General features: G+C 31.9%; 1 protein-coding gene across 2 annotated transcripts in view; it reads right to left on the minus strand.

The window, feature by feature from the left end:
- The window catches only part of TM9SF3 (transmembrane 9 superfamily member 3), a 50,958-nt gene that overhangs the window by 3,023 nt on the left and 24,496 nt on the right, over nt 1-23,439 (minus strand). For both annotated transcript variants that reach the window (XM_074295955.1, XM_074295954.1), the window contains exons 6-14: nt 22,928-23,059; nt 21,472-21,638; nt 16,212-16,306; nt 11,374-11,504; nt 4,949-5,088; nt 3,690-3,758; nt 3,025-3,171; nt 1,141-1,224; nt 908-984 (exon numbers count right to left, since the gene is read on the minus strand). In XM_074295955.1, coding sequence (XP_074152056.1) covers nt 908-984; nt 1,141-1,224; nt 3,025-3,171; nt 3,690-3,758; nt 4,949-5,088; nt 11,374-11,504; nt 16,212-16,306; nt 21,472-21,638; nt 22,928-23,059 — 1,042 coding nt within the window. The remainder of the gene's footprint in view (nt 1-907; nt 985-1,140; nt 1,225-3,024; nt 3,172-3,689; nt 3,759-4,948; nt 5,089-11,373; nt 11,505-16,211; nt 16,307-21,471; nt 21,639-22,927; nt 23,060-23,439) is intronic.

Consider the following 23,439-nt stretch of genomic DNA (forward strand, 5'->3'; position numbering starts at 1 on the left):
AAAGTATCAAGATAAAAAATAAATTTTCCACCTTAACATGCTTATTGCTTTTTCCTCAATTAAAAAATAAAAAAAAGTAAAGTATATATTTTCCCTTCATTATAAATTTCTCTAACACATCTTAGCAACTAAAATAAAAGTGTACAATGCCTACATTATGGTGACGTTTTAATCAGTTCCAGCTTGAACAATTAAAAAAAAAAAAAAAAAAAAAAAGATTAAAACTAAAAGCCTATAAGCCTATTAGAGAATAGTTGAGAACTGCCAAAACAGCAGGAGCCCATGGAATGTGCCAAGAATATCCAGCAATAAAATAAAATTTTCACAGGAAAAGTACTAAAAAATTTTCCATTTTCTTTATAAACAGTTAAGATGTTACTACCCTAGGTTTTCCCATGATAATATAAATAAAAAGTCATAAAAATAATCCCATGCTGAAATAAAATGAATTAATCAATAGAAAAGTATTAAATATTTAATCAAAACATTTTTGATTTTCGATATTTATTAAATAACTATAAGCTAGTGATAAACAAAACAAGAAATATTGCTACAAGAATTCAACAGGTAAAATTAATTTCCTAAAAATTACAAATGAGGATCACAGAAGCAGGAAGAATACGAAGATTTAAAATTCATAGGAAATGTGTACAACTCATTTTACCCTTTTGTTTCTATTCAACTTTTCCCTCAATTTTGAAACACAAAATAAAAATTAGAACATTTAAAATTGGGTTATATAATCTTCAGAAGACCTTTTTAGGCATGAAAGCATAAGGATTATTTTTTCAACCTCTCTGATCATAAAAAATATGGCACAGAATGTAATTTCTGTCTTTTCAACTATTATACTTTTGGTAATTTTAACAGATTTTACTGATTAACTTCCAAACAATTCTCTACTTACCACACATTATCCCCAAGGCTGTGCTAAATACCGCCATATAACCAAAGTAAAATGCTGTTTGAAACAAGCCATACATCCTGAAATGAAATAAAAATTATTTATTATTATTATTTTTCTTGTTGAAACTTTCCCACATTAACATATAAACAAATCACAATATTTAATTTTGTATCTCCAGAGAAATGAATAGGTTTAGCTTCCTCTATGTATAGAAGGAAAAAATTACTACTTACTTTGTTTTGAAAAAATAGTAGTAAAAGGAATACATGTAAACATAGATTGCAGTTGATGCAGCAGAAAGAAAGCTTGTCCATTGCCTAAAAAACAAACACATCTCTATCAAATGAACAGCAGTTAAACAAAAATCTCACAATAAAGTGTTTCTCTTAATTAAGCAATTTTTTCAAATGCTATACTGCATAAGAAAGCTGTATTTAAAAAAAAAATACACATGCATGTATTATCACAGAATAAGGACAGTAGAAATGCAAAAATAATGTCAGAAACACAGATGTTCTGCTTTTTCTTGATGTATTCACCATTATATAATAACCTAAAGAGAACAATTTTTCTGCCTACAGTTTCCCAGTTTGTAAAATAACACAATGCTGCCTGTTTCTTATCTCAAGATGTGTGAGGATCATGAAATTTGTAAAAATTACCACCAAAGTAGCCTTACTAAAATATCTCCCTGATTATTTCAATTTTAGAATATTTTTGATAGAATTGTATCTTTTTGAATTTTTATTCTTACAAAAATCTGTTTTCTCTTCTTGATTCCTCTCCACAACTGAAATACCCAAAGAAAAGCAACAGCCCTATAACAAATACATGGTCAATAAAACAATTTTCCCCACTGGTCATGTTCATGTCAATCTGAACCCTGAGTCTGTCACCTTTGTCAAGAGGTAAGTCAGTCCTCCAGAGTCACCACTGTTCACTGCAGGGATGTTAAACTCAAATAGGCTCATTAATTCAAAAAATAACAAATCAACAGAGATTGCCTACATTGGAGTTAACTACAATGATCAGGTGTTCTTTTAAGTCTTTTTATAGTTATTTGTCTTCACAATGCTATTTTTATTGTAGAAGTTATTTTCCTGGTTCTGTTCTTTTCACTATCCCATCAGGTCTTACAAATCTTCCCAGACTTTCTGAAAAGATCCCTCTAATTATTTCTTATGTAACAATAGTATCCTATTATATTCTTATACTACAACTTATTGGTTCAGCCACTCTACAAGTCATTTAATTTTTTGCCACTACAAAAAACTGCTATAATGATGATGATGCAGATAATTTTGAGGTTTGTATGGTGCTTTATTAGCATTATTGCCTTATTTTATCCTCACAACAATCAAGGAACTTAGGAGCTATTATTGTGCTCATTTTATAGATGAAGAAAATGAGGCTGGAAAATATTAAGTGATGTGTCAGTGGTCAGTAAGTATCTCAGGGCAGATTTGAACTTCGGTCTTAATTGACGCTGTCAAGTATTCGATCCAGTAGGTCACAAGGCGCCTCTAAATTAGTTTTGTACATATGGGTTTTTCCCTCTTTTTTTGATCTTTTTGCAGTAATACAAGTAGTGGTCTTTTAGGACCAAAGGGCCATTCAGTTTACTGAGCTTTGAAGCATAGTTACAAATTGCTTTCCATAATGGCCCAGAGCATTTCACAGTTCCAACAACAGTGTACTGCCGAGTCTGTTTTCCCAAAGCTCATCTAATATTTGTCATTCTCCTCTATTTTCGGTCACTTTGCTATTCCAATGGTTGTGAAGTGAAACCTCAAAGTAGCTTTTAAGTTTCATTTCCCTAATTTTAGTGATTTGGAGATTTTTTTTTTTCACATAGCTATTGATAACTTGGATTTCTCCTACAAAAAAGAAGAAATAGCCTTCCTCTCCTTTGATCTTTTATCAATTGAGCAACTGCTCTCATTTTTATAAATTTCAATCAGTTTCAATACATCTTGGGAAAAAAATTATAACTTAAGAATCAAAGCTTTCAAAAATAACATTTTTCTTATTCTCCTTATGCCTAGGACTGATTAAAATATTATTCTAGCAATATTTGTAGCTAATTCAAAAAAAAAGTCTTTGCTTTAAATACTTACCACCTATAATCCTCTGCATTTAGTAGGAAGTATGTGCATACAATGGTTACACAAACAGTCACAATGCAAAGGATAACCAGCACCAGCATCATGAAACCATAGACATAGTAGATCTTGTACGCCCAGAAAGATGTAAAAATGAAGTACCTAAACAAAATCGGAGAAATAAGTATATTGCTATTATTCTCAATTCTTTTATCTTCTCTCTTTGTTCTAGGAAAGTCTTGGTGAAAACCTCTTGGTCTTACCTCACCCACCCATTTCTGCCATCCCAGAGAGACTAAGGTGAAGCTCAAGAGAACCCCCCCCCCCACTCTCTCTCTTTCTTTCTCTCTATCTCTCCCTCTCCATCCTTCCCTCATATCTGGCACAGGTAAACATGTCAGTTGAAAGCTGTGGTCATGTGATGATAGACCATGCTCTAGAACTTGAGCCTAAATTTCTAAACCTCTTAATATTATGTGATACTCCAAACATAACTAAAAAATTATGAATTTCCAAATAAAATAAGGTTGATAACCTTTGAAGTGAGAAGTCCTTCTTCTCAAAAGTTGAGGTTTAACTATGAAACCCAGTGAAATGTACTCTGATTCTATGTCTACCTGATTTTCTAACTTATTCTATTCTAATACTTCAAGAAAAAAAAATTTATCATTAAAACTTACATTTCAATGAAAATTGAGCCAAAAGGCAAAATTCCTCCAAGACAAACAATAACTGCTGGTTCCATAAACCTGAAAAAATTACATAACTTTATTTATACAGTTTTTGCAGAATGCAAATCTTCATTAAAACCAAATACATAGAAGCTGGGATTTTTTCCCCAAAGTTAAAATCCAAATGAGCAAAATACACAAACTATTAATAGAGTTCTATGTTAGACCTAAAACACAGATATTTTATAGTCCTTTCATTTCTGATTATAAATGGTGTTTATAATAAGCAAATACTGCTCCACTCCCATAAGTTAAAAGTTGGACTCTTCAGTTTTTAAATTACAATAGAATTAATTGATTTATAAGTTTAGCTTTAACACCTTTCCTAACTAGGAATTTTTCTTCACTAAGAAAAGGGGAACAGACAATTATGACTCTAACAAAGCAGACAGACACTTTCCTCCTGAAAAGGAAGGAAGTTATTAACTTGTTTGGTCACATAAAAGCTCATTGTGGGTCTTGGCTTTTCAAACAGTAGGGACAGAACTGCAAGAATAATAGATATCAACATATCCAAGAATTGTTTTCAGAATAGCATTTAGAAAAGGTTAAAAAAGCTTTGTATAAAAACTTTTCAAGAAATTTTCCTTTCTGTATCTACATTCTCATGCACCATTTTTTCTAATTTTATGAGTCACAAAGGGTTGAAATAGATATAATGCCATAACACAATTCTTCTATTTTTGTCTGCTTTTAATATCTCAGATAATTTTGTTGTGTGACATGACCAAAATTAACACTAAAGTAGATGAAATTTGGGCATTTTTCTTTTACACTAAAAAAATTTGAATAATTTCAAACTATGCCAAGAATAAATACAATATTTAAGGTACAGTTTTTCTAATCTGAGCTTCAATAATAATTCAAATATAAAGGGAAAGAACTTATATATCAAAGCAAAGAAATAAGTGCCTATCAATTATTGTTTTGATCAACATTGAGCATAAATTAAGAAATGGGAAGCTTTAGTGCCAAGTCACCTTTCAACTCCAATTCTATTATCAATTTAACTTATCTGAGACCATCATGCCATTTCAATTAAATTTCAATTTGGACTGTAATACAAACGGAAATACATCAAAACTTGCAAATTCCTATAATCACATCTAAAATATTCAATATGCTAAAATTATGATGTCAAAATTACATATAGCTCAAAAGACTGTTTTATTCTGAGAAACAAATATAAGTCTTAATTTTCTCTTTACCATTTTTTCTCCGGTATAGGACGAGGCACAGCATTGACACGACAAGGAAAGTTGGGTTGACCTGACAGATTTCGGCCTAGAATTGTACCAACAAGATTCAAGGGAAGAATAACAAAAAAACAGATGCAACAAACAGCAACCTGCAAATTAAACAAAATGTCTGTTACATAAAATACAGCTTACAATAATATCAACAAGGATAAAAGAAAGTAACATGAAAAGTACTTTTATCATTCTTTAATCATAAAATTATTACGTACAAAGTTCCTCAAACTGGATGGACTAGCTATATAGTTTGTAAAATAAGAAACAAAGTGATCAAAAAAATGCTACTTTCAAAAATATCATTATTTAGCTATAATAATAACTTATTTAGTAGCACTTCCACAGATATCATCTCCTTAAATCTCAAAAATTATTCTTAAGGTCAGAAGACCTTAAGTAGTAGAGCCAGAATTGTGCTTCTAAAATGATTATTCTTTCCATGACATCAGCCCAACACTTGGACTTATATAAACATGATTTACAAGACTTTTCCTCCTACTTTTCTACCTTGTTTCTATTTCTCTACCTCTTTAATTTTCATGCTCTGAAGAGAAAAATTTTTCATCATTAATTTCTTATTATGTCTTAGCACTCCCCTCAATTAATCAGCTATCTATAACCACATAGCATTTGCCATTATTTATACCAAAAAAAAAAAAAAGTCACTATCTATTAAGTATTTATCCAGTAAGGGTAGGGGGAAGAGGGAGGCAGGGTATCTCCCTCTACCAATGCAGAACTTTTGCAACTTCAGATCTTAAATTATTGCCTAGATCCCTGAAAATAAACTGACCAGGATTACCATCACACAGCTATCAGACAATAGAATTGAGCCCCAGTTTTCCTAAGTCAGCTCTCTTCCACTATATTATGTTGCCTTTCTATTTTTTTGGAATCTGATACTTTGGAAATTATATAGCAGTTCCTGAAATTTATAACAACACAAAAACATTTATTTGGGAAAATATGCAATATACAGTGCCTTATAATAAAATGAGACTTATGAAAAATCCACCAGGAAAATGTGGAATTCCTAAAAATTAAAGCAAAATTTGGGAGAGAGGAAAAGGAGGTGGGCTCACATATCAACTACCTTAAAGCAGAACAAAACTACCATCTAGTGGTGAAAAAGGTTATCTGCAGATAAGAGTTATGTCCCTAAATTAGGCAGCCTGCAATCAGACAAACCTTAAAAATTGGGGAAAAAAAAAAAAAAAAAATCAAGTTCTATGGATAGGACTTGGAATAAGACTTTGTATGTGAAAAAGTAGCTGAGAAAATAAAAACACACACACATATATATGGTATACGTACAACATACACACACACACACATTAAAATGCATTGTTACAGGCATTATCTAATTTGATTCTGAGGCTCAAATAAAGTTAAGTAATTTGCCCCCAAACACACTGCTAATAAATGTCAGAAGCAAGATGTGAGCCACAGTTTCTCCTTACTCCAAGCTCCATATTCCATTTCATCAGAACATCTCTCAAAATTGGCATAGCTTTGTCTAAAACCAGCATTTTGCTAAGGCTGGAAGCAAACTTTTTGTAGAGCCACAGAGGTTAGCCACACTTATCCAAGACCTCTGAATTTCTAACAAAGGGATTGTCCAATAGAGCCTGAAAGTACTGGAGGTTGTGTGGCCCGATAAGCTGTGGGATCTCAAAGCCAGGTTTAACGAAAAAGGACAGTATTTCCCCTTCTGCTTCATATGAAGAGTTGTTTCAAGACATGGTTCTGGTTCATGAATAGAGTGCTGGCCTTGAAGTAAAGAAGGCCTATTTAAATAACGGGGCCAGAGTCTTAGTTTCACTTCCAAACTCATCATTCTACTAAATCTGTTCTCCAAAGTTATCAATTATCTTTTTAAGTTGCCTTTTCTTAATCTTCATTCCCTTCTGCCTCTCTGCAGTCACTATTACTGTAAATTATGTTTTCAGGACACCACTCTCTCCTAATTCTTACTCTATTTATTTGATCATGACATCTAGGTCTTCCTTTGCCCCTAAACCTTCCCCATCTTCCCATATTTCCCTATAACTCTAAAAGGCAATCTCATATTGAATATGTTGCCATTTCACCTTTGTTATATTTCAAATATGCGATCTTCTCTCCTCTGACATTGACACCAATCCAGTGCAGGCCATTACCAAGTCATATCCGAACTACAACAGAATCACAAACGGGTTGGCACAGCCCTACTGCCTCCAGGAACAAACACAAAATGCCAAATGACTCCTTTCCAGTCTTCCTACATTTGTTTACCAAAGCACTCTTCCATCTGATGACAATGGTCTTCTTGCTGTTTTAAGAACAAAACACTATCTCTTGGCTCCAGAAATTTTTTCTGGCTGTCCCTGATGCTTGGAATGTTCTCACTCCTCATCTCTGTCTCCCAGCTTCCTTTAAGTCCCAATTAAAATTTCATCTTTTATAGGAAGCCAACATTCTTAATTCTAATGCCTTCTCCCCTTCAATTATTTCCTATTTAACCTAAATTTAGCTTGTTTGTTGTCTCCTCCACTAATGACTGTTTCTTGAGGGCAAAGACTATTTTTTGCCTCTTCTGTATCCCCAGCACTTATCACGGTGACAGTCAAGTAATGTGCTCTTAATAAAAGTTGACTGAGTAGCTATAATGTTATATAAGTTGAATTCCCTATTGAAACATGTCCCTACACTTTTAGTAATTAATGATCTTTTCCTGTCAATCAAGAAAGCTATCCTGCTAATCAATAAGCCCTGAAAAAACTGATTACAATGTTGATAGGAGGAAAGAGAAAAGGGACAAAGACTTCATTCTGGAATATTGAAGAAGCCCATCATGTTGGGGAAGAGCAGGAGAGAAACAACAGAGGAGAGAGGGCTGGGATCCAGGCAATCCAAAGGTAACATTAGAACTCTGGGTTCCTGATAAGCAAGTGTACGGAGTAAGGAGGAGGCAAGAGCATAGTTCTATGGTAGAGCATCAAATAAGTTATTTTGAAATTTTATCTAATCAGCTCTGCTTTATCCCAGATGTATGAGGGAAGAAGAGGTAATGTCAGAAAAGAAGAAATAAGGGGGGGGGGGGGGCGCATAGAGAAAAAAAGAGAAGGAAGTATTAATAGTGGTACAGGAAATGCAAATTATAGCAAGCCGATTCATCAATAACAAATTTGAAAACTTGAGAGATGTTTTTACAAGGACAAATGTAAGACAAGCTATATGTATACCAAACAGGCTATATTAAACATTAATAAGTTTACTAAAATTATTTTGGCATGCTATCCACTAGATTGCTTTCTTATATGTGCTCTTAAAATCCAAATGTGTTCATATTTCCAAATGGCATATGGCTAAATTTATAGATTTCTGATACTTAGTTCTAATTAAATAATTAACTATAAAATTGTTATAAAGTAACCAAATACTGATCTATGCCACTAAAGTTAAATGATCCTACGGTCTGGTTCTTTTAGCCATAAAATTCTGTTTCCTACCCCCCCCCCACAATTTAAGTACTTGGGGGCATTCAAAGAAACAAAAAAATTTAAATCAAGTATTTCTTAAAACATTTAAATTACATTTTAAAAACATGTTTTACTAATCAAAAATAAAAACATACTAGATTGCATTGATTAAACTACATGCAAACAATAAATAGTGTTTATGATAGTGTGCAAAGAAGTGGGACAGGCAATAGAGACAAAAACAAAACCCTGAAGTGTGTTTGTGAAGAGACCAGGAACAGTGAAATTCCTTTTCATCGATATTCCTATCTTCATATTACAATAAAAACAAGAAATATAATATTGTGGGTATATGCTTAATTTGTATCAATATCCAGCATGCTTGCTGAATCAATTTATTAAATTCTCTCTGAAAGTTTGGATTATTAAAAAAATTTTAGCAGAAGGATAGTATTTTCCATTCTGAAGCAGCTACTATAAAATCATCCTGAGATTTGTTTTAAAGCCTTCATTCATTACCTCTGTAATATTCCGGTTTTCTGACAGACTGAGCCTAATGAATTGGAATTAAATAAATCGATTCTGTATTTTTTTTAAAAAAGTATCACTGTTCAATCATCTTCTAAAAAAAGTTGTTTTTTTTTTTAATTGGGGGGAGAGGGAGGGAAGAGGTCGAATAAAACAATCAGAGCTAAGTGACTTGCCCATTCTCACACAGATGTCAAGTGTCTTAAGACTGAATTTGTATTTGGGTCCTCCTGACTCCAAGACTGGTACTGCATCCCATGACATCTAGTCACCCCTAAATTTTAAGTTTTTTACATAAGGGTTTAAAAATAATGAGATTTAAGAAAAAATGTGGTGTTTCTTTGGCAAAATTCAAATAAAAGTGCCCAGGCATATCAAGAATATCTCCGAAGAAGCTGATAATAATCTATCAGTTCAGGGACCAAAAATGGGACTGATTCATTTAAGTTGTAGCACTGTCTGAAAAATGGAAACAAGACAATCAAAGTGCCCTACTAAACTTCCATCAAAAGACCTAACTGCCAGGACAAAAAAAAAAAAAGTGAAGGAGGAAGGAAAAGGGCAAATAAACTGGATATGAAGATCTCCTTTTCCAGCACCTCATGGCCTAGTTATACAAATCCTGAATGATTCCCCTAGACTTGAACCACAAAGTAGTTAATGAAGCCTTAAGAGATCTTGCTACCCCAAAAAAAAAAAAAAAAAAAAAACAAAACACCAAAGCTCTTTAATGTATAAGCCAAGGATTTTTAATCAACTCAACAGATTTTTAGCGTTATAGCAGAAATTAAGGGTTTATAAAGTCACCCACATATTTAAGAACTCAGTTCTTTGACTATTCCTGCCAACCTACCCGAATCTTGATTTCTACAAAAATTATTTGGTTTCCTAAATTTCCTAAAATACCATGAATGGAAAAAAACGGGAACTTTCTAACCTAGTATAAATTGCTAGAAAAAACCTCACTGTAGTCCCACACCTTACAATGAGGTTAACAAAAATCTACCTGAAGTAATTCCTAATAAGTGTCAGTTTGTTCATTCTTCATCTCTTTCCCATGAGGAGGGAGAAGGGGAACACATGACATATGCAGAGTACTGGACAAGTTGCCAAAAATATACTGAAACAGGAAGGACTGACACTATTCCAGTTAGAGATGAGAAAACTGAGGTTTTAAGAACCCAAGTGACCTTTCCCCTATCACAATTAGTGAATGTTACTTGAACTCAGCTTTGTTTTTTACTCTCTAATCAGTCATTTTCTATTCCACCTTAATAGTAGAGATGGGAATACTTCTCAATTAGTCATTAAAGTAATTTTTTAAAATTTTAAAAATTTAACTTAATTAGCAACTATATTTGATAAAAGGTTCTTCTGATCTAGAAGGAAATCCAGGGAAGAAAGTATCAAGGGAATTCTAAGAAAAATAACAATTGCTACAATAGATAAAATAGAAAGCTTACTATCGGGACATCAAATAATTTTAAATAGAAATATAGCAATAATGTTAAAATGAATGTCACTGAACTTATTTATTTTGAACTACAAAAAACATCTTTCAGAAGAAAAAAATAGGTTAAAAATTTACTATACAGATCTACAAGTAGTCTCACTTTTCATTATTTTAAATTTTTCTGTTAGATCATCTGATGGTCACACACACACACACACAAATTAAAAAAACTTCATTTCTCATCAAGTAAAAATTATTTATTATGCAATTTTTGTCCCTTAATGAAAAAAGTTAGAATATGCTAGGACATACATTATACTCACAAAGACATAGCAACTAGAGCCCAAAAGTAGCAATGATAAAATGGAGGGAAGGAAAAATGGAGGTGGCCTTTTATTTAAATTTAATCAGTATGGGTAATTCATGAGTAATTTTTTTTTATTTAACCCAAACTAGATTTCAATACTTCATAAAATTGAAATATCATGTGAGCACTATCTACAATAATAGATCACAATCGTTATCTAATAGGCAGATGGTCTCCAAGAGTTGCTGTGGCTAGTGATAAGCTCCTCTAAATTTAGTTGGACAGATTATCAGACCAAAGCTACAAGGATTCTACTTGAAGACTTTCTAGTGAGGTAAGACAAATCAGAGTTACAGCTTTCTCAAGTAGAACTTTTGAAGATCTTAATCACCTCCTCACCAATGTGGAGGCACCAAAATGACAAAAAGGGCCAAAACATCCCTTTTGCCCAGTCAGCTTTCTAGGAATGCTTTAAAAAAAAAAAAAAAATCATCAATACTCATTAAAAAATATGAAAAAGAATTCCTTGGAAAGTAAGGAATTGGACAAGTCACATATACAAAAGAATGCTCAGGTCTTGACTTTCCAATTTAAAAATAAATCTGAACAAGTTTTATATCAAGCAACTTACCATTGTCCCAAATGGGATAGCTCTTGAAGCATGGTAATATATGGCTATAAAATTAATGAAGAAGGCAGTGCCACACACCATTGCAGGAACTAGGAAGGCCCCAACAAACATCTGCTTTATCCATCTCCTTCCTTCAATATAAATAAACAAATAAGTAAATGCAATGTATAAATCATATAACTACTAAATACTAAGTACTAAATTCTTAATATCACAGTCCATTCATCTTGATTACCTAAGCTAGTACTTCAAATCCGAGGGTCCCAGCCTTTTCCCTCATTAGCTGTGTTACCCCGAATCAAACCTCCTTGAATCTCCGGGGCCTCTGCCCTCACTTGTCCAGTGGCAGGGCTGTAGGTCCCTCTTAGATATTAATGATCATAAGTATTCTAAGTATCCAAAAGTAATTTATACAGGTAATGAACCAAACCTGGAGTCCAAAGCCTTAGATTCAACTCCCAACAACCATTACCCATATAACTATGGGAAAGTCCACCTCTTAGAGACTCATTTTCCTTATCTGTAAAAGGAAATAACAATCCCAGAATACTTCCCCTCAATGAATTGTTTATACAGGAAACACTATTCAAACCTTAAAAGTGTCATTAATGTGAGTTGCTTTTATTATTAATTGTATACAAATAGGGCACTGGGTATAATTTTTAAGACTTAAGTTTTTTTTTTTTTTTTTAAATCAGGCAACCAAAAACAGTACTGTAAAGTTTACAAAGGTATTAAAAAAACCTGTGAGATAAGTAGTTTATGTGTTGTTACTCCATTTTAGAAACTATAACATTTAGGCAAGATTGTACAGCTAGTGACTGAGGCAGCCCTACCCCAGATTTCCTGACTACAGAGCCAGTTAATTGCATATATATCATACACTTTAAATAAAGGACAAGAACCTTAGTACAAATTATCAGAGAGCTACCAATTCCACAGCCATAAAAAAAAACTCAAAAAGAGATGATTATCACAGGAATATCTAATAATGCATGGATTTGAAACGGACAGAGGGACACAATTTTATATCATTATTAACTGAATAAACTATCTATATAGAAACATGTGATGGCTGGAGCAGAAAAGGGGGAAAAAAAAAAAAAGGTGACCAAGGTGACCAATCTTATTTTCTCTTCAAAATACTTTTCCTTTTACTTAATATTTTTTATTCATAGTACCTTTCAAAATCCTGACAATTCTGAATATATAAATTGTCATATTTTTAAATTCTCTTCCTTCTTTATTTCTACTTTCCCAGTCCAATTTTGAGAAATTACGATTACCAAAGAGGGAAGTAGGGAAAAAAACTTGTAAGGAGTTTCTGGCAAAAGTCTCATTTGCAATACAGTTGCAGGAGAGAAATTAAATCCACACAAGTAATCAATATTATATGTTGATAGTATAAAGCAACTGGGAGTCTACCTGCCAAGATACACATAGGAACAATATAAACACATTTAGGAAAACTCTTCACACAAATATCTAAATAACTAAAGAAATATTAATTATTCACAGATAGGCCAAGTCAATGTAATAAAAATGATAATTCTACCTAAGTTAATCTATTTATTCAATATCACACCAAATTGCAAAGACATACTTTAAAGAGTTAATAAAAATAAAAGCAAAATAATCTGCAGGTACAAAAGGTCAATAATATCAACATAATCAATGGGGGGGAAAAACATGAAGGAAGAGACTTAACAGTACTTGATCTCAAACTATGCTACAAAAATATAACTGTCAAAACAATTTGGTACCGGGTAAGAAGTTAAGTAACTATTAAATGGAACAGATCAGTAAACAATACACAAAAGCAAATGGGCACAGAACCGTGGCTTTTGATAAACCAAAAAGATCCCAATTATTGGGAACTATTAGATAACAACTACTAGGAAACCTAGAAAGTACTCTGATAGAAACTATGCAGAGATTATCATATTCTACATATGCTAAAAGAAGCTCAAAATGGGTATATGAATTAGACATAAAGAGTGAAATGAAAAGCAAATTAGAAGAGCATGAAAGAAATTATCTGTGAAGTCTATGGCTAAAGGAAGAGTTCATAACTAAACAAGAGAAAGAGAAGCTCATAGCAAGTAAAAATGAATAATTTTGACTACATAAAATTTTAAAAATTTTGCACAAAACCAATTCAACTAAGATTATTAAAAAAAAAAAAAAGCAGGAAACTGAGGGAGAAGAGAAATCTTTGCAACAGTTTCTCCAATAAAAGTCTCATTTCTCAAGTATGTAGAGAACTAAGTGAAACTTATAAAAGCACAAGCCTTTTGCCAATTGATAGTCAAAGCATAATAAACAGGCAGTTTTCAGAGAAAAAAAAAAGCTATTTTAACAGTCACATTTTTAAAAATGCGCTAAATCACTAATAATTAGAGAAATGTTAATTAAAACTAGTGGCTCATATCCATCAGATTGGCTAATATGGTTAAAAAAAAAAAAAAAAAAAGACAAATGCTGGAGGGGTGTGAAAAATAGATACAATGGTGATCCAACTATTCTAAAGAACAATTTGGTACTGTACCCAAAGAGCTATAAAACTCTGTATACGTTTTGGGCCCAACAATACTGCCAAACAGATCAAAGAAAAAGGAAAAAGACCTACCTACATGTATAAAAATATTTATAGTAGCTTTTTCCATGGTGACAACTGAGGGGATGCCTATCAATTAATTGCACAATAGCTGAACAAGATATGCTACACGAATGTGATGAAATATTATTGTGCTGTAGGAAATGATGACCTAAATAGTTTCCAAAAGCTTGGGAAGGCTTAAATGAATTGAGGCAAAATAAAATGAGCAGACAAGGTGAACAATTTACATAATTATAGCAATACTGATAAGAACAATCAATTAGAAAAAACTTAGTTGCTCTAATGTACACAATAATCCATCTCAATTCCAGATTCAGATGAAAAATAAAAACTGATGGACCCAGAGTACACAATGAAGCATCTTTTTCTTCCTTTTTAGAATATGGCTAATGCAGAAATTTATTTTACTTAACTTCATATTTATGAATAGGCTTTATATTTCTTGTTTTTTGGTTTTTTTTGATGTAGTTATGGGGGAATAAAGAGAAAGGGAGATGATTTGAAACTGAGAATAAAATAAAATTGAAACTTTAAAAAGAGGACAGTATAACATACCTGCCAAAACAGATACCAGAACTACATGAACATAAATATAAAACTATTCTTATACAAATGAAGTCAGATCTAAATGAATGAAGTTATTTATTGTTCATAGGTAAAGTAACTAAGAAAAAAACGACAATTTTATGTAATCTATTTATTCAATGCCATTCCAAGTAAATTATTCAAAAATTACTTTACTTCCCTGAAATTCCTGGGGTTTTTTTCTTCCAAATGAACTTTGTTATGATTTCTAACTATATATATATATATATATATATATATATATATATATATATATATATATATATATATATATATATATAAAGTTCTATGCTCTTTTATATTCAAAGTGTAATGAATATAATCAGTATGAATTAGTAAACAAGCCATGGCAGAGTTATACAAAATAGCAAATATTTAAGTAAAAATCTATTCCCTAACCCCCAGTTCATTATTTCAATAAACCTGGAGATATTCCAAGAGTCCTAGGATCAGCCTTGAATATGAGGCTTACACTTTGATGTGAGCCATGGGACAATCCTCAAGCACATCAAGCATCTACCACTGCATTAACCTGGCTTTCCAGATCAGGTAGGATACAGGCTAAGACCAAATGTTCCAGGGCCACCAAACCTAGATTGTCTAACTTTCAAAAGGTCTCAAAATGTTGGGTCTAGGTCTACTATACCAGCATTCAAAGATCGCAGATATAAGGAGAAGAATTACATGAATACATACTTCTATTCTTAGCAAAACAAAAACTTTTTTTTTTTTTCAAACAGGAAATGATTTCCTAATATTTTTAGATTTGTCTTAGAACATCACATCAACTAGATATTTGAAAATTAGCAGTTCTATATTAGAAAAACTCATTAGGTCCATAGCCTTATGATTCTTTAACAGTAGATTGACACATTCAGAAGTATCTAAAATGCCACTTCTGTAAGGGAAGGAAGGGGTAGGGATTTTGGGGAGGAAACTGATGGAAGCAAGGAGATAAAAAAAACCACCAACTACACACACAATGGAACAATTTACTCCCCAATTTCTTTCACACAGAACTCTCATTTTTTACCTGAAGACCTCAAGTTAAGGGGAGCCCACTAGATCTACAGGAAGTTTAATAAGTATAGCATAGTTTGAATTCAAAAAGTTATTTACACAAAGAAAAATAACCTCTTCTGAAACTTCAACCCCTTACTCTATATTTATATATAAGCTAATATTTCACAAAGTTCACAAAATATTTCATAAAACTATACTGGACTTCACAAAATACAACTAAATTTCAAATACCTTATATAGAAAATTCCCATCTTTATTTAATTATATTGTTATATTGTTTGCCATGCATTCCCACTTCATGGTATCTTTCTCCTTGCTATAGATAATCAAAGGTGTAATCTGCTAACCTCCTTTTGGGATTGGATTTATCCACTTTTTGGCATCTTCCTTTTAATGACTTCTTCCTTCTGAATAATGGTGAGTTCCACTACGGAACTTGTCTTTCCCCCTATTAATTTGTTTAAAAAAAAAAAAAAAAAAAAAAAAAAAAAAAAAAAAAGACCTTTCCTGTCTAACTTCTGTGTGCCACTCACATAATAAAAAATACCAAAACCATAAAAAAAAAAAAGGGCATATATTAAAATGCAGAGTGATAATACGTGAAATTTACCTCCTTGTCTAGCATAAAGGCTTCCTCCAAAGTAGCCATTCACTGGGGATGTAGCAGCATAAACAAATATAGCTGTACTGAGCATTGATCCCCTCCTGAAAGTTAAGACAAATACATTTGATTTAAATATCAAAACCAACTTAAAGGCAATTTAATAAATTTAATTATCTTAGCCTTTGCTTATGTACAAATGCATCCAATACTTATGCTACAAAGGTAACCATTCCGAGATCTAATCAATCTTCCCATAGCATTAAGATTATACTTTAATATATCCAGTGAGATTCTGTCCTATTTTGAGATCTGTGGAGAAGACACTTCATAACCTTCTAATCTTCTTCTCATAATCCTTCAATTCAATAAGTGTTTAAGTGATGACTATGTACAAGACTCCATATTAAGTAACAGAAGAAAGATATAACTTCAAGTAGCTTATATTTCATATGGTAAGACACTTATATGGTGAGAACATGGATTTATGAAAAATTGCTTATTAACCTCACTGATATATTAGATTCAGGATAATTAACTATTAAAGAACTTATTGGATTACTTCTTTTCCCCAACTTCTTTCAAGGGACAATGAAAAATAGAGGCTAACAGCCTGATTTCCTGGCAGAAATGATTCTAACTATCAAATACAAAGCTATTATTTTAAATGCCACTAAAACATTTAGAAATTTTCCCATTTAATTTTGGTTTTGAAATGAAATAAATAAAAGAGTTCAAACAATATAACAGCCATTGATTGACACTAGAAATCCACTTTATTTACAATATACTAATTTGGAGCTAAAAACAAATATAAGTATTTTAAATGTGTATAATAGGGGCAGCTAGGTGGCGCAGTGGATAGAGCACCAGCCTTGAATTCAGGAGGACCCGAGTTCAAATCTGGTTTCAGACACTTAACACTTCCTAGCTATGTGACCCTGGCCAAGTCACTTAACCCCAGCCGCGTGGGGGGGGGGGGGGAATGTGTATAATACAATTATGTTGGCTAAAGCTTTCTTAGCTTTAACTGATAATAGTATTTAGGAGATTTTATCCCCAAAATGAGTATATGTACTGTGATAGCACATACTTTGTATAAATTACCCATACCTATAGATTAATGAATATTCATCTTATTATAATATCCATGACTACAGAATGTGATGACATTAAAAATTTTTATAAATTTTTAGATTAAAAATCCAATGATAATCAGAAATATTTTTTAAAAAAGGATTATTTATAAAACTGAAATTTTGTTAAGTACTGCATATTTTAAAAAGCAAATATTAAATTTTGCAAGGTGGTAAGGCTGTTTGTAAGTCTTCTGAACTCTTTTTTGTCTGTATTTTTAAAATGTTCATACATGTTAAGAAATGTATAATTTAACCCAAATATATAGTATCATTTGTGACTCTCTTATACACACACATACACACAGAGATATATCTATACATATAATCTATGTTTATATATATAATAAAAATAAGCAGGCTTTTTTCTACTTTTTAAAAAATCCTAGCCACTCCCTATCCAAAAATCTGAAGTGAATACTGATATGCGTAATACTGAAACTTCTAAGCCAAGTAAGTACAGGTTGACAAAATGTTATTTTTGCCACTATTAGAACAGTTTATCATTAACAACAACAATAACAAAAAGAATGGGATTAAAGTAATAAAGGCTGAGAACAGGTATTTGTCACTGTATTCATCAAATCTAACTGAAAGTTTTACCACTGATACAAGTCTGCAACAACTGGGATCTAAAAATATAATCAATCAATGGGCAATATCCACATGAACTCAGTAACTGGTCCAAAGGAAAAACATCAAACAAATGGCTGAGTCATGAAGATTTGTGGAAACAGAGGGGTTTGTTAGAACCAAATCTTTATGAACAAAAATTATTGAAAGTCTATAATCCTGAGCAACTTCAGACTAGAGATCAATGTAAATTATGCAAAGAAAAGGTAGAAACTACAACACAACTCAGGCTTTAAGCAGTTGGTAGGTACCTAGGCATGGGGACTAGAATTCTATATCCAAAGCTTGCTATGCTTCATGGATGGATAATTATCAAATCTCTATACTACAAATAAAGACCTCAAAAATATCGTGGAAGACCAGCCAGTACCTTGTATTAGAATCAGGTTATCATCACTAATCTGATTATTGCTATAATAATCCAAACATACATTGATCCATAAAAGTTTAGAAATATTTTTTTAAAGTTGCCACTATCCCAAATACAGTCAATCTCCAAACTATATGGAAGAAAAGTCATCAAAATACAGATCATGTGAAAACAGGATAAAGTAAATAAGTGATGGGTCTCTTTTAACCACCCATGTAACAGGTAGAACATGATGAATGAAAAAATAATGGCACAACAGCAACTTTTCCCAGGATTGTTTCTATCCAAAAACAATGAGAACTAGACATGAATATAGTCCTTTAAAGTTAAACAAAAAATACTTCACATTATATCATTGGATCTCTTACACTCTGAGACATTAGAGCAAGCCCTGTATCTTTTTTGGATCTAAGGTCCCTAATTGGTAAGAGAATGGAAATGACCTTTAAGTTCTCTATGATTCTTACAAACACCTGAGGCAGATTCAAGATTATTCCAATTTTTATAGATGAGGAAACTGAGACCTAGGGAAATTAAATTACTCTCCCTAGATTACATACTAGTCTGAAAGCTCTGGCCACTCCAACACAATGTAATTCAAAGACAGACTGCGGCTGTTTGTTCCCAGAGAGGATCATGACATCAGGAAGTAGATGTCATGACCAGTAAGTGAATCAGATTTAAGTGAGGCAAGGCTGTGCAAGGTCCCAGCCTCACTCACTCTGGGGAATCATCCAAGTCCAACAAGATCAGGACAACTGGTGTTCTGGTGATAAAGATTCCATTAAAACAGTACTCCAAACACATAATCAAATCCTTCTGATTCAACAGTGATGAATTTTAAAGTATTTGTAATTTGATACCACATTCCCTGACCTATTAAAGAGAATTCCAAACTCAGATTCTTCACCTGAGAGTAGGTATAATATTTACATTACCTACTTCATATATCTGTGTGGCCCAAGGGAATGGCCCTTAAAAAAAAGGCCATATTCAAAAGGCAGGAATGCTCCTGCTGTCAAGAAGCTTATGAAAGAGTACAAATTATTCACAAATAGTGTAGAAAATTGGGGAAGGAAGAGATCAACAAAATGTGAAGTATTATTACTTTACTCTGTGCCGAGAAAAGATAATTTGAAGTGAAGTTACTATTAACCTTGATTTGACAAGTCACTAATATCCTGTTACTTAAATTTCCAAAAGCAGTCTACAAGGCTATTTTGAGGTTTCATTTCCTATACTGGTAAGAATAATTGCTTTCACTTCATAGCTGAAAATTCCTTAAAGGCTTTAAGAGCTAAGTAGCAAACTTGACAGGATTTCAAAATTACTCTATCAATACTACTTATGATTTAAAACACAAAAATCATACAAAAATCCTATGGAACATTATTTAAAAAAGAATAAAAAGAATAAGAGTAACAAAACATATAAACTTACAAAATAAGTACAATCAAGCAGTGTGAACTGATTTTGGTATTTTTAAGTGCATTTTGCTCTGTAGAAGTATCAGTTAGTAGATGTTAATCTCTCCCTCTTATAAGAAAAATTATACATCTAGGTATAAAATTCTCCATTTACACAAAGAAATTAACCCTCCCATTGCAGACCAGAGGGAAAAACAGATTTCTGGATATTAAGCGCAATCAGAACTCTTACTATAGGGACAAAAGACTAAAGCAATGGTAGAAAATAGAAAGAATAGAAGGGAAAGAATAGGATGGAAGGTTCAGAGGATAAGATGGAAGAGAAATGACTACTTCTTAAAAGTGATTATAAAAAAGGATTTCATTCCAGCTCTGATCAAATGAACTCTGAGGTCCCATCCAACAGTAAATAGTTCTATGAATTTTATGACAGAGAAATGAAATAATAATGAAAAGAAATGATCTAAAGTCAACTATGGTATAGAAAGGTGACCAAAAAAGTCTGGTAATAACCACATAGTGTACTGTTTCAAGTTCTGACATATGGAATCATGTCTTTATCTACAGATAGACATAGACAGAGAACTATATATGTATCTACAATGTACCAGACACTGTGCTAGATTCCACAAACATATGGAATAAGACCTATCCTCAGGGAACTAACTTACTGAACTTACTAAGGGAAATAACATGTAACTATATAAATCTATTCAAAATATATATTAATATATAAAATTACTGAGGACAAGAATTCATGAAAAGTTTTATGTAGAAAGTAGGATTTATATTAAATTTTGAAGGAAATGAGGGAATCTAAAAGACAGAGAGGTAAGTAAAAACTTACCTTCCAAACATGAGCAATAACCAGTGAAAAGGAAAGAAAGCAGATTGAGAACCATGTATGAAGAACAACAAGAAGGCCACTTTGGCTGCTTATAGAATTCAGGAAGCTAGGCAAAGTCAACTTAAGATACCTCTGAATTGAGAAGCTGCTATTCCATAAATGCCTGACACATTAATGATTGTTAGGCTTTAATGATGCTAGCTTAGAATATAGTCATGCTTTCCTACCTAAACCCTAGATACAGATGTTCTTTGATTGTGTTTATATTAATCAGAGTTTACATTTCATTTCTAACATGTTGATACTTAGTTGCCTGTTTTACAGAAAAGTACACTTTGTTCTTCATTTTTAAGTCAATCATAACTATAAAATTTAGATTAGCATAATGGCAGTAACAACTAATTTCTATTTGATTAAAAAAAATGGATTCATTCACAAAATTTCTCAAACAGTGCAAAAAATAATATATACCATTATTTAGTTGATAGATCCATATGTTTACAGTATCTGGTGACTCAGATATTAATATCTTTTATTCAGTTGATAATGACTATCAGACTTTTTTACCTTTCTACAAAAGTATAATATAGTAAAGTCCTAAAGTATAATGTATTACAGTCCAACACTGCTTTTTAAAAAGATTATGTTCTTTTTGTTTCTCGTAAAACAACTAATATTTAGGTTATAATAATCCTCACTAAATAGTAAATACGAATAGTCAGTCATCCTTTTTGAGAGAAAAAAATAAAAATTTTATCCTAAATAACAAGGTATCAAGTACACAGAAATATATAATCAGGATGATGAATAATCAAGTCTGCTTACAGGAATAGGAAATATATTTGAGCTCACTTACTCTGTGTATAAATCCTCTATCATTGCAACAATAATGACAATGAAAGATACTGCAAATATCTGGCATCCAGAACCAATAAGTGAGGAAAATATCAGAGGGTGACTTGATGGTCTAAATACATCTCCATGTACCTGTTTCCAGCCATATTCATCTCCTAGGTCTCTGTCCTATGTATAATGGGGAGAAATCATAAAATGTTAGATACAATGAAGTGGTAAAAATGAAAATTAAAAGCTTTCTTCTTCATTATGAATCACTTAATTTGGGGGCTGAATATTTTACTCCTCTCAACAAAGAGGAGATTGCTTAGAATAGTCTATATAATGTCAGACATGATGACATATATATGGTATTTTAACTTTTTCTTTGCTATAAAGAAATGCCCAATTTCACGTACTTCCAAATAAATAAATATGATATATATGTATATATAAAAGGTAACAAAATTAAAACATCCTAAAAATTAAAGTATATGCAAAACATTGAAACTTATTAAAAAATTCAACACATATTAAAAAATAGCTGTTATCTCTGATATGTCATGTAGTAAAGGGCAAAGTCATCTGCTTAAGTACAGCACCAATCCTGGGTATTTTAGGTAGTAGAGATTGAAAAATGTTTGAGAAAGAGTAAGAAGAAAGATCAACTTGAGAGAAGTTACTATCTGCAATTCTTAATCTTCCTTTAGAAGATAATTTCACAAGTATATGATTAGTACTGCGGCACTTATTGTTCTACATAAAGAGAGATCATATGTGGAGACCCATACAGTACACTACTGCCATGAATTTGGAGCTCCCAATGATATTAATAATCTCATGTGTCTGAAAATTTTTAAAGTGCTTTCACAACCATTCTTTCATTGATCTTCAAAAAAACACTATGAGACTAGTATCATCATTTTATAGAGAAGTGACTTGCCCAGGTTCATGTGATTAGTAAGTCAAAAAATGAGAATTAAATGCAAGAATCCTACTCAAGGGCTAGAAAAGCCCTAGGGTAAAATAGCAGACAATTATAGAATATTCATTTGGAATGGACCTTTGAAATCACCTAAACCAAATGGGGAAATGGACTCAAGAAAGGTTGTCATGGTTAAAAGTACAACCAGCATACACAGCTCAAGTGTCCCATCTACAAATCCTAGTGATCATTGTACCATGCCGTGATTTAAAAAAATACTAATGCACTTTCTAAAATATCATCCTTAATATTTACCTCCCACAAAATATTATAAACCAAACAATCCTAATAAATTATGAAAGATTTGACAAAAAGACACATCTTCTTCCCCATTTACATGTAAAACTTAACAAATATTAACTAATTTTCTTAAATGCTAAATATTTTTCAACATTAGAAAAAATTCAATATTCTGATGCTTCTCAAAATTTCTTAATGAAATTTATCTAAATTTTTAAAATGAATTTTGGAAAATTAGGAAATGTTTACTCACCATATCATCCATTTCTTCCTCTTTACTATATCGTGCATAATCTTTTCTTAAAGTTCTCATTAAAATCATCGAAACTAAGCCCACCAAGAAGATAACCATCATAAAAGAATTGAAAATTGAAAACCAGTGAATCTAAAAAATACAAATATTACTAACATAAAATAGCAGTCATAAAATTCAAGAAATTTTATAAAAATATTAAACTTTTATTTATAAACATAACAGGTTAACTTGCTGCATTAAAAAAATCTACCAATAATATATGATAAACCAAGGGCTCTTAAAACTTTTTCTCCCCATTTGCAACCCCTCTTTGTTTGAGAAATTTTTATGTGATCCCATGGTATATAGGTAAAATAGGTAGACAAAGCAAACGTTTACTGATGATAAATCATAATTTTGCAATCCTCACGTTCAATTACTAGAACCCATATGGGAGTCACAACCTAAAGTTTTAAGAAGCTGGAGGATAAATGACTTAAACTAGCCAACTGACTGTTAAATAGCAATTT

Source organism: Sminthopsis crassicaudata, chromosome 2 (genome assembly GCF_048593235.1).
Source record: "Sminthopsis crassicaudata isolate SCR6 chromosome 2, ASM4859323v1, whole genome shotgun sequence".
Classification (NCBI taxonomy): Eukaryota; Metazoa; Chordata; class Mammalia; order Dasyuromorphia; family Dasyuridae; genus Sminthopsis; species Sminthopsis crassicaudata.